A 13081-nucleotide genomic window follows, 5' to 3' on the forward strand; every position below is an offset into this window, starting at 1 on the left:
AATCTTCCCACTGATCCCCAATGTAAGGAGCATTCTTCTAAATAACCCCCAATGCAAGGAGCATTCTTCCCACTGACCAACAACATAAGGAAGATTCATTCCACTGACCATCATGTAAGGAGAATTCTTCCTTCTTGTCTCAATGTAATGTGCATTCTTTCCACTGGCCCCCAAATGGAGCGTTCTTCCCACTGACCACCAATATAGGGAGAATTCCTTCCACTAACCTCCAAGGTACACAGAAGTATCGAATGTTGGGGCATAGGTTGGGATTTTAAAGGTACCGTTTTAACATAACCAATATGACACAGGAAATTGTGTGATCTATTATTTTCTTAAAAATATAGCTTTATTGTATACAAATAATCCCAACAGTGGGATGTATGATCATATATCAAACAGACAAAATGACAGACAAAAAATCATAAAATACAATATAAAAATGTGCCATGATGGCGAACATCACAGTATCAACATGTAGTCACAGCCTTATTTGAGTGGGTGGACTCCCCAAGAGGTTGCTGCCGGCCTGGGCAACCCTAGCCGATATACAAACCTCTAGTGTATCCGACTTCCACTACCCGACATGTTTCGCGGTGTGAACCGTTTCCTCAGGGGTATAAGGAATTAACAGTGACCAACTAAAGAGGTGACAGGAGAAAACAAACATTAGCATCATAGTTATACAGTTCGTACTTTAATATCATATGATTGAGTTGTTGCGAATATCGGTATGTGTCAAGAATGGAGCATTGGGCCGTGGCACCTCCACCGTCTGACACTTGCACGTCATATATTCGATCATAGTTACCACGATTACTTACATAAATAACAGGAAAATTTATTTACACTGACATGCAGGCCGGAGCTCATGCGATATTCCCAGGTGATGAGACTGATGTATCACAAGCATCCAAGATACACGTGCTGGGTGCCAACTAATGTCCCCCAGGCGGGCATGGACGACCACATGTAGAAGGCAGCTTTGCCTAAAATGGTAGAGAGTATATTCTATACTAGTGAATCAATGCAATAAGTGCCAATGGATACTAGTAAGTATTTCATACATAAACCAGATATAGTGCTTAGGATAGACATTTGTCCACCCATTAGATACCTATCATTAGCCATATATTATTGTCATGGGTAACAAAAGAACTCTATGGTGGTTGATGAAAATAGTAACAGTATATAATGTCTTGATACCTACCAAAATAAAGGCTAGCAGGTAGCACACTGGTCAGACGATGGATATGGCGGTGTTGCGTACATAGGGAGCGATAGGATATCTATAAGGGAATTGTCCCGTTGTATTCGGGTCTCCAAATGATCCCCTGGATATCTGTGGAGGTATATGTATAGTTGATATAAAATATAAAAAATATAAAAGAGGTGCTTGACACAACCAGGCCAATGTTCCTCAGTAACAGAAAGCCCGAACCCACATGGTTACCCAAAGAGTCAGACATATACAAGATGGGTAAAAACAGAGGTCCGTAGTATGTGATGCCCTGTGCTGGGTCCCAAAGCCATACAAGTTTACCACGCTGTACCAGTGTGCTACCTGCTAGCCTTTATTTTGGTAGGTATCAAGACATTATATACTGTTACTATTTTCATCAACCTCCATAGAGTTCTTTTGTTACCCATGACAATAATATATGGCTAATGATAGCTATCTAATGGGCTATCTAATGGGTGGACAAATGTCTATCCTAAGCACTATATCTGGTTTATGTATGAAATACTTACTAGTATCCATTGGCACTTATTGCATTGATTCACTAGTATAGAATATACTCTCTACCATTTTAGGCAAAGCTGCCTTCTACATGTGGTCGTCCATGCCCGCCTGGGGGACATTAGTTGGCATCCAGCACGTGTATCTTGGATGCTTGTGATACATCAGTCTCATCACCTGGGAATATCGCATGAGCTCCGGCCTGCATGTCAGTGTAAATAAATTTTCCTGTTATTTATGTAAGTAATCGTGGTAACTATGATCGAATATATGACGTGCAAGTGTCAGAAGGTGGAGGTGCCACGGCCCAATGCTCCATTCTTGACACATACCGATATTCGCAACAACTCAATCATATGATATTAAAGTACGAACTGTATAACTATGATGCTAATGTTTGTTTTCTCCTGTCACCTCTTTAGTTGGTCACTGTTAATTCCTTATACCCCTGAGGAAGCGGCTCACACCGTGAAACATGTCGGGTAGTGGAAGTCGGATACACTAGAGGTTTGCATATCGGCTAGGGTTGCCCAGGCCGGCAGCAACCTCTTGGGGAGTCCACCCACTCAAATAAGGCTGTGACTACATGTTGATACTGTGATGTTCGCCATCATGGCACATTTTTTTATATTGTATTTTATGATTTTTTGTCTGTCATTATGTCTGTTTGATATATGATCATACATCCCACTGTTGGGATTATTTGTATACAATAAAGCTATATTTTTAAGAAAATAATAGATCACACAATTTCCTGTGTCATATTGGTTATGTTAAAACGGTACCTTTAAAATCCCAACCTATGCCCCAACATTCAATACTTCTGTGTACTCAATTAGGGATGTGGTACCTCACGACAAAATTCACTATTCTAATGAGCTAATTTTGTTGTTAACCTCCAAGGTAATGGAGCACTTTAGTGACCACCAGGGTAAGGGTCCTTTCACATGGCGATCCGATCTGCCTGTCAGTTTTTCAGGCGGACCTGATCGGATGCTCAATGCATCCCTATGGGGCAGCGGATGTCACCGGAGACATGTCCGCTGACATCCGCTGCTCTCCGATCCTATCTGTGAAATCTGGACGGATGGAAACCCTATTTTACATCCGTCTGGCGGATCGGACGGGATCGGGTGAGAAGAGACAGGTGGTCCGTTCTCATCCGATCTCCCCATAGAGGACAGCGGGGATCTGACAGCTTCGTCTCTGCACACAGAGCGGAGACAGAGCTGTCATCCGACTGCTTAGCAGGGATCGGCGGATCGATTCCCCGCAGAGCAGAATGGACCTCGTCGGATGGCGCACCGTTTGAAAGGACCCGTGTGAAAAGGTACTTTTTCACTGACCAGCAATATAAGGGAGCACTACACTTTTCATGGTCTGTGTTTCTTTGCTCACCATTATCATTATTCTTATTATTACTTGTTTCATTTCATTATTGTTACTACTGAAAATAATTTTGTTGCATAGAGCAGACATTGGTGGAATTCATGCGAAACAAGCCACAATCTTTGTTGTTTTATTTTTTCCATGACAATAGATGTGCAGAATGAAAAAATGTGTTTTGTTTCGTTATTTAAATAATTTTGTTTAGTTAAGGCCCCTTTCACACTTATGCGACGCGATTTTACCGCGATTTTGCTGCGACTTTGACGCAGTTTTGAGCAATGGCTCAGGGCTTTATACCTCAAAGCGCATTAAAATTGTGCCAAAGTAGTGCAGGAACTACTTTGAAGTTGGTGCGACTTCAAAACGCACTGATATGAATGGGGCTTATTGAAAATAATGGAAAACGACTTGTCATGCGATTTTGCGGTACAAAATTGCGGGACAGGTCGCACTAGTGTGAAAGGGGCCTAAATTAGTCGAATTTGTTTTCGGAATTCGTTTTGTTTATTTGTTTTCAATTGCAATTTAAATCTGGCATTCTAAATAGAATTTATTCGATTCAAAATTCGAATTTTGGAAGATTGTTATATTCTTTCTATTTTATTTTATTCTATTGCTTTTTTCCATCGAATTCTTTTCTATTCTATTTTCTTATTTTCTATTCTATCCTAATCTATTCTATTCTACTCTGTTCTATTTGAATTCACATTTATTCTGTTTGATTTAAGATTTCGGAATACTGTTATATTATTTTTAATTTATTTTATTCTATTCTAGTCTATTGTTTTTTCTATTCTATTCTATTCTAATCTATTCTATTCCTTTAATTTCTATTCTATTTTATTATATTCTTTTATCTTCTATTCTGTTCCAATCTTTTATGTTCTATTCTAATCAGTTCTGTTTTACTCTATTCTATTCTATTGTATTTTCTTCTGTTCTGCATTACTCTATTCTTTTCTATTCTATTCTAAACATTTCTATTCTATTCTTTTATATTCTGTTCCTTTATTTTCTATTATATTTGATTCTATTCTTTTCTATTCTATTCCTCAATTTTCTATTCTATTTTTTCTATTCCTTTCAAATTCGATTTCAAATTTGTTTTCTATTTCGATTTGAATCGAATTCGAATTTCGGCCGAATTTAGTTTTGTTATTTTGGATCCGTTTAAATTCTTTACTATTGTAATTCAGAAATTTGAATATGTCTGTACATAACTGTGTGGGGTGAGTTGATAGATAATTAAAAGCTCAGAGGCAGGATAGGCTTCCATAAAGAAATATATTCAGATGGTTGCTGAAACCCCCCTCCCTTTTTTTTTAACATGTGACTGTGTCCATACAGCCACTACGTCTGCATCCATCTCTATTGGCTGCCTATACGCAGCTCTGAGTTGGATGCATAAGCACCAAAAAGTGGTTCAGTATGAAGGACGGGTCTCAACACCCATTCATATGAGCCCTAAAGGATCACCTAAAGAGACACAGCCTAAGAGATAGCCAGATAGATTAGGTTAGGGAGTTCCAGAGGACAGCAGAGGCTCTGGAGAGGTTATGGAGATGAATATGGGAGAAGGTGACAAAGGGCTCGAGAGCAAGAGGTCTTAGGAGGAGCAAAGTGGACGGTTAGGGTGATATTGTGAGAAAAAACATTGGTAATGGGGTTCAGAGCAGAGTTATGGATGGCTTTGTATGTTGTTAGTGAAAGCCATTGGAAGAAATGGCAGTAAGGGGTAGCGGACACTTAGCGGTTGGTAAGGTGGATGAGTCTGGTGGCAAGATTCATGATATACTCAAGGGGGGATAGCCCGTGTAGAGAAAACCCAATGAGGAGAGAGTTGAATGATCAAGGCGAGAGATAACAAGAGAAAATTAGTAGCTTGATGGTGTCATCGGTTAAGAAGACATGTAGTTTGGAAGTTTCATGGAGGTAGGTGCAGCAAGGTTTGTGTAGTGATTGGTTGTGGGGCAGAAAGGTCGGGTCAAAATTCAGGATTACGTCTAGCAAACTCTCATGAGGGAAGGGACTGATAGGTGTGTAATAAATAGACAGATAATCAATAGATCTTGATGATACAGTTGAGGCACAGAGGGTTCGCCGGTAAAGTCCTGTGAGCAACAGTTTTTAGAATAGCAGGGGATCCCTGAGATCTGAAAGGAGTTGTAAAGTCAGAAGGTTTTTTATCTTAATGCATTCTATGCATTAAGATAAAAAACCTGTGTGTAGCAGCCTTCCCAGCACCCCCTCATACTTACCTGAGCCCCATCTCTGTCAAGCAATGTCCTCAAGTCCCTCAGCCATCCAGGATTCTCCCTCCTGATTGGCTGAGACACAGCAGCGGCACCATTGGCTGCCAGTGCTGTCAATCAAAGTCAGTTAGCCAATCAGGAGAGGGATGGGGCGTGGCCGAACGGCAGCTGCATGTCTGAATGGACACACAGAGCTGCTGCTTGGGTCGGGTGCCCCATAGCAAGCTGCTTGCTGTGGGGGCACTCAGTAGGAGGGAGGGGCCCGAAGCAGCAAAGAGGGACCCGAGAAGAGGAGGGTCCAGGCTGCCTTTTGCAGATCCACTGCAGAGGAGGTAAGTATAACATGTTTGTTATTTAACCACTTTACCACCGGAGGATTTTCCTGCTTTACGTCCAGGCCACTTTTTGCGATACGGCACTGTGCGAGTTTAACTGACAATTGCGCGGTCATGCAACGCCGTACCCAAACTAAATTTACGTCCTTTTTTTCCCACAAACAGAGCTTTCTTTTGGTGGTATTTGATCATCTCTGCAATTTTTATTTTTTGCGATATTAATAACAAAAAACGCGACAATTTTGAAAAAATAACAATATTTTTCTACTTTGACAGTTAAAAAACATCAAATATATTTAATTTTTGTCATATATTTAGGCCAAAATGTATTTAGCTACATGTCTTTGACAAAAAAATTCTCAATGAGCGTATTTTTAACCGCTTTAAGACCGGAAGATTTTACCCCATTCCTGACCAGGCCATATTTTGCGATTCGGCACTGCGTTACTTTAACCGACAATTGCACGGTCATGCGATGCTGTTCCCAAATTAAATTGATGTCCTTTTTTTCCCCACAAATAGAGCTTTCTTTTGGTGGTATTTGATCACCTGTGCGATTTTTACTTTTTGCGCTATAAACAAAAAAAGAATGACAATTTTGAAAAAATAACAATATTTTTCAATTTTTTTTATATGAAATTCCCCACAAAAAAATGTAAAAATCAAAATTTTTTAACATTTTAGGCCAATTTGTTTTCTGCTACATATTTTTGGTAAAAAAAATCGCAATAAGCGTATTTTGATTGGTTTGCGCAAAAGTTATCGCAGCTACTAACTACGGGAAATTTATGTCATTTTTATTGTTTTTTTTTTTTAAACTAGTAATGGCGGCGATCTGCGATTTTTTTTTGTGGGACTTCGACATTGCGGTGGACAGATCGGACCCTTGACACTTTTGGGGGTACCAGTGACATTACTACAGTAATCAGTGCTATAAATATGCACTGTTACTGTAATAATGACACTGGGGTTAACTTTTATTGGTGATCAAGCGGTTAATGCATGCCTGGTGCTTACTGACGTGTGTGGGGGGAGGGGACTGTGTGACAGAGACACAGATCGCAGGTTCAGCTCAGCTGAATCCTGCAATCTGTCCCTGCCTGTCACTTAGGAGATTCGCCCGCTTTGTTTACACAAGCGGGCGGATCTCCACAATCGATCCCCGACGATCGGGAAGATCGGCGGTTATCACCGCCGCTCCTCCCCTGGCCCGACTCCCGCTGTGACTGAATACAGCGGGAGCGAGCCTCCGGCGGCACACGTGCGCCGCCGAGAGAGGGGAATGTCTGGTGACGTAGGTCTACGTCGCCAGACGATAACGAGCCACTGTGCCGCAGTGGAGGCACAGTGAGCAGTGCTAAAGTGGTTAAAAAAAAAAAAACAGACTTTACAATCACTTGAAGGTTTATTCAAGAGTTCCTCTATGCTAAAAAAAAAGGTTGGAAAAGGTTGCTCTACAGTTAAAAATCACTGTTGGCAAGACAAATGTCAGAAGCCCTATTTACGTCACAATAGGCATGTACATGTACCTAAGGGCAGCAGTGGCTGTCGGCGGCAGAGGGTAATTTTGCACTTTATCTGTTTCTACTCCACTTCTCTTATGGTATTGCTCCATTTTCCCTGCAGAAATGTCAGAAATACAAGCAAGACAGCTGTGATGAAGGAGAGGACTGTACGCGTCTCCACGTGTGCAGTTTCTTCATCCAAGATGGCTGCAACCGTCGTTTATGTAGAAGATCGCACAATCTCCTGAACTCCAAATTACTGCTCAACTGCAGCTGGCTAAGCCAGGAGGCCATCCAGAACTTTCAGATGCTCTGCGTGCTGAAAAGCATCGAGAGGCAACAGGCACCTAGGGAGGGGTCGAAAAATGAGGAGCCCTGGGGTGCGAGAGGGATTTCTCGGGGAAGAGGGAGAGGAAGGCCAGGATATAGAAGAAGAGCTGGATCTCAGGACTTGCTGGACAGCAGGAGAAGAGATAGAAGCAATGAAGGTACTGACACCACATCTTGCTGATACCTAAAGCACTCCAGGCACAAAAAAAGTTTACATAAATATATTCCTATTAAAATATATCTGTTGCGATAATATACATTTAACAAACTGATTAATATAAAATCATAAACATGAAGAAAGTCATTTTCTCCAAAGTGTATACAACCACAAAATATATATTCAAACAGTGAAGTCCACGTGATGAAAAAATGAGTCCACTCTAAATATATAACTCCATCATCAACATCACTTCCAAAAAACCCACAGGGTGTAGGGATAGATCTAAGCTTAACAGCCACACTCGCACAGCCGTAGACTCTCAGATGAAACATATCATGCTCCACGTAGTGTGAATCTATTTAAAACCAACTTTAATAATATAGTATTGCATTTACATATACTGTATATGTGTACAACTGTGCATTGAAGAAAACAATATGGCCCGCATACAAGGCTAAAACTCCCTCACTTCCGGTTATGCAATGATGTCAGCACGAATCTCTGCCCATCGCGTTTCGTCATACATGATTTTTTCTGGAGCCTTATTATAAAAAATAACTTCCTTCCAAAGAAAAAAATAAAATAAAAAATTATATATATATATATATATATATATATATATATATATATATATATATATGTATATGTATATATATGTATGTATGTATATGTATATGTGTGTGTGTGTGTGTGTGTGTGTGTGTGTGAGAATATATATATATATATATATATATATATATATATATACACATATACACTGCTCAAAAGAATTAAAGGAACACTTTTTAATCAGAGTATAGCATCAAGTCAGTTAAACTCCTGGGATATTGATCAGGTCATTTAAGTAACAAATGGGGTTGTTAATCAGTTTCAGCTGCTTTGGCATTAAGAAATGAACAACAGGTGCACTTAATGGGCAAAAATGAGACGACCTTCAAAACAGGAATGTTTTACAGTTGGCTGACATTTTTTTCCTTACTCATCTTTTCTGCCTGTTTTTTACTAGTTCTGCATTTGCAGGCTCAGTGTCACTACTGGTAGCATGAGGCAATACTTATAGATAGGTACCCAATAGAGGTTGCACAGGCAGTTCAAGTTCTCCAGGATGGCACATCAATATGTGCCATTGCCAGAAGGCTTGCTGTGTCTCCCAGCACAGTCTCAAGAGCATGGAAGAGATTCCAGGAAACAGGCATTTACTCTAGAAGAGCTGGCCAGGGCCGTAGAAGGTCCTTAACCCATCAGCAGGACCGGCATCTGCTCATTTGTGCAAGGAGGAACAGGATGAGCACTGCCAGAGCCCCACAAAATTACCTCCAGCAGGCATCTAGTGTGAATGTCTCTGACCAAACAATCAGAAATAGACTTCATGAGGGTGACCTGAGGGCCCGACGTCCTCTAGTGGGCCCTGTGCTCACGCCTGGCACCGTGAAGCTGGATTGGCATTTGCCATTGAACACCAGAATTGGCAGGTCCACCATTGCTTGAGAGAGAAGGGGCTCAGGTAAGTATTAGGGGGTGCTGGGGCAGCTGCTGCACACAGAAGGCTTTTTATCTTAATACATAGAATGCATTAAGATAAATAGCCTTCTGACTTTACAACTCCTTTAACAACAGGTGCACTAGATGGACAACAATGATACGACCTCCAAAACAGGAATGGATTGACAGGTGGAGGCCACTGAGGTTTTTTTTCCCTACTCATATTTCTGACTTTCACTAATTTTGCATTTGGCTAGGGTCAGTGTCACTACTGGTAGCATGAGGCGATCTCGATATACAAGCAACTAAACACCCAAGCACTCACTCCAATGGGAATAACAGGCATGCTGCTCTCCTCAGGTGGGGAACTCCAATCTGAAGTGCATACAAAAGAAAGAATAGGAGGCGCAAACACCTGGTGCATTACCCTTGGACACATTAAAACTTTTATTAAAAAGCCAAAAACATGCTCACAGACAAGAAGAACATGTATCGCATGGAATGGTTCCACCACATGTGGAGGTTGATGTCCCTATCGTTGGACCGCTAACGCAATTCGGGAGACACACTCCCTTCAGGTGACAGAGAGAGGGGGCAGGTGACAGGGAGGGGGGCAGGTGACAGGGAGAGAGAGAGGGCAGGGGACAGAGAGAGAGAGGGGGCAGGTGACAGGGAGGGGGGGGGGCAGGTGACATGGAGGGGGGGCAGGTGACAGAGAGAGAGAGAGGGCAGGTGACAGAGAGAGAGAGAGAGGGCAGGTGACAGAGAGAGAGAGGGGGCAGGTGACAGAGAGAGAGAGGGGGCAGGTGACAGAGAGAGAGAGGGGGCAGGTGACAGGGAGGGGGGGCAGGTGACAGGGAGAGAGAGAGGGCAGGTGACAGAGAGAGAGAGAGGGGGCAAGTGACAGAAAGAGAGAGGGTGCAGGTGAGAGAGAGGGCAGGTGACAGAGAGAGAGAGGGGGCAGGTGACATGGAGGGGGGCAGGTGACAGAGAGAGGGGGCAGGTGAGAGGGAGCGGGGGGGGGGGGGCAGGTAAGAGGGAGGGGGGGCAGGTGACAGGGAGGGGGGGCAGGTGACAGGGAGAGAGAGGGGGCAGGTGACAGAGAGAGAGAGAGGGGGCAGGTGAGAGGGAGGGGGGGGAGGTGACAGAGAGAGAGAGGGGGCAGGTGACAGAGAGAGAGAGGGGGCAGGTGAGAGGGAGGGGGGGGAGCAGGTGACAGAGAGAGAGGGCAGGTGACAGAGAGAGAGAGGGGGGCAGGTGACAGGGAGGGGGGGCAGGTGACAGGGAGGGGGGGGCAGGTGACAGAGAGAGAGAGAGGGCAGGTGACAGAGAGAGAGAGAGAGGGCAGGTGACAGAGAGAGAGAGGGGGCAGGTGACAGAGAGAGAGAGGGGGCAGGTGACAGAGAGAGAGAGGGGGCAGGTGACAGGGAGGGGGGGGCAGGTGACAGGGAGAGAGAGAGGGCAGGTGACAGAGAGAGAGAGAGGGGGCAAGTGACAGAGAGAGAGAGGGGGCAGGTGACAGAGAGAGAGAGGGGGCAGGTGACATGGAGGGGGGCAGGTGACAGAGAGAGGGGGCAGGTGAGAGGGAGCAGGGGGGGCAGGTAAGAGGGAGGGGGGGGCAGGTGACAGGGAGGGGGGGGCAGGTGACAGGGAGGGGGGGCAGGTGACAGGGAGAGAGAGGGGGCAGGTGACAGAGAGAGAGAGGGGGAAGGTGACAGAGAGAGAGAGGGGGCAGGTGAGAGGGAGGGGGGGCAGGTGACAGAGAGAGAGGGCAGGTGACAGAGAGAGAGAGGGGGGCAGGTGACAGGGAGGGGGGGCAGGTGACAGAGAGAGAGAGGGGGGGCAGGTGACAGAGAGAGAGGGGGCAGGTGAGAGGGAGGGGGGGCAGGTGACAGAGAGAGAGAGGGCAGGTGATAGAGAGAGAGAGGGGGCAGGTGAGAGGGAGGGGGGCAGGTGAGAGAGAGGGCAGGTGACAGAGAGAGAGGGGGGGCAGGTGAGAGGGAGGGGGGGCAGATGACAGAGAGAGAGGAGGGGCAGGTGACAGGGAGGGGGGGCAGGTGACAGAGAGAGAGAGGGGGCAGGTGACAGAGAGAGAGAGGGGGCAGGTGAGAGGGAGGGGGGGGCAGGTGACAGAGAGAGAGGGCAGGTGACAGAGAGAGAGAGGGGGGCAGGTGACAGGGAGGGGGGGCAGGTGACAGGGAGGGGGGGGCAGGTGACAGAGAGAGAGAGGGGGGGCAGGTGACAGAGAGAGAGGGGGCAGGTGAGAGGGAGGGGGGGCAGGTGACAGAGAGAGAGAGGGCAGGTGATAGAGAGAGAGAGGGGGCAGGTGAGAGGGAGGGAGGGCAGGTGACAGAGAGAGAGGGGGGGCAGGTGAGAGGGAGGGGGGGCAGATGACAGAGAGAGGGGGGGCAGGTGAGAGGGAGGGGGGGCAGGTGACAGAGAGAGAGAGGGGGCAGGTGACAGAGAGAGAGAGGGGGCAGGTGAGAGGGAGGGGGGGGGGCAGGTGAGAGAGAGGGCAGGTGACAGAGAGAGAGGGGGGCAGGTGAGAGGGAGGGGGGGCAGGTGACAGGGAGGGGGGGCAGGTGACAGAGAGAGAGAGAGGGGGCAGGTGACAGGGAGGGGGGGCAGGTGACAGAGAGAGAGAGGGGGCAGGTGACAGGGAGGGGGGGCAGGTGGCAGAGAGAGAGAGAGGGGGATGACATTGTGTGCAGTGCATGACCGGATGGAGTTTTCCCAGACACACTATGGGCAGAGGACCTCCTCCCCGGAGATCACGCATATCGGTCCGCACACTCTCCTACCTCACAACAGCATCTCGGACTGGGCTGGTTCCCCGCAGACAAACACTCTCCTCCCCCGTGATCTTGTGACCGGGCACGCTCCCCCTCACCTCCGATCAGCAAAAGCTGCAGCATCTCCATTCAATGGCAGCACTTGTCCACGAGCAGCCGGGTGGGCGGGACAGCCACCTTCCACTTCCAGTACAAACACAGCAGGGGGCGGGGCCGCCGCCGGATCACATCTAAAGTTGTACAGTACATATAATGGGCCGAAGGCAAGGTGAAAAAAGGGGGCGCCGGCCGCCGGAGGGGGGCGCAGGCTGCACGGACTCGCGGAGGAGCGGTAATTCACTGCCTCACTGCTGCACTGCCAATGTTTTTCCGCCCCTCCCCCCCCTCGGCCTGCGCCCCTGGCGGGCGCCGTTCTGGCCAACCCCACGGTACGCCCCAGGTGGTGTATTTAGGTTTTGTGATGCCCTAGGCCAGACTAAACTTGTGCAGCCCCTGATTTAAACATCACCCACCCCTTCCTGCCAAGGCCACACCCCTTCCTGTTTAACCACTTCTGTAACGGAAGATTTCCCCCTTTAATGACCAGGCCATATTTTGCGATTTGGCACTGCGTTACTTTAACCGACAATTGCACACGCTGTACCCAAATAAAATAGATGTCCTTTTTTTCCCACAAATAGAGCTTTCTTTTGGTGGTATTTGATCACCTCTGCGATTTTTATTTTTTGCACTATAAACAAAAAAAAAAATGTTAAAATTTTTAGACCAATTTGTTTTCTGCTACATATTTTTGGTAAAAGAAATCGCAATAAGCATATTTTGATTGGGGTGCGCAAAAGTTATTGTGTCTGCTAACTACGGGAAAGATTTATGTCATTCTTATTGTTTGTTTCTTTTTTGTTTTTTTTACTATTAATGGCAGCGATCTGCGATTATTAGCGGGACTGCGACATTGCGACGGACAGTTCGGGCCCCTAACTGACACTTTTGGGGGGACCAGTGACATTACTACTGTAATCAGTGCTAAAAATATGCACTGTTAATGTAATAATGACACTGGCAGGGAAGGGGTTAACACTGTGGGTGATCAAGGGG

General features: G+C 45.9%; 1 protein-coding gene across 1 annotated transcript in view; it reads left to right on the plus strand.

Annotated features, from left to right (window-relative positions):
* LOC309553685 (zinc finger CCCH-type antiviral protein 1-like) overlaps positions 1-13081 on the plus strand; it is a 107231-nt gene that overhangs the window by 6950 nt on the left and 87200 nt on the right. The window contains exon 3 of the mRNA XM_082255036.1: positions 7344-7710. Coding sequence (XP_082111162.1) covers positions 7344-7710 — 367 coding nt within the window. The remainder of the gene's footprint in view (positions 1-7343; positions 7711-13081) is intronic.

This window comes from Pelophylax lessonae (assembly GCF_965119305.1).
Source record: "Pelophylax lessonae genome assembly, chromosome: 4".
In the NCBI taxonomy this organism is placed as follows: domain Eukaryota; kingdom Metazoa; phylum Chordata; class Amphibia; order Anura; family Ranidae; genus Pelophylax; species Pelophylax lessonae.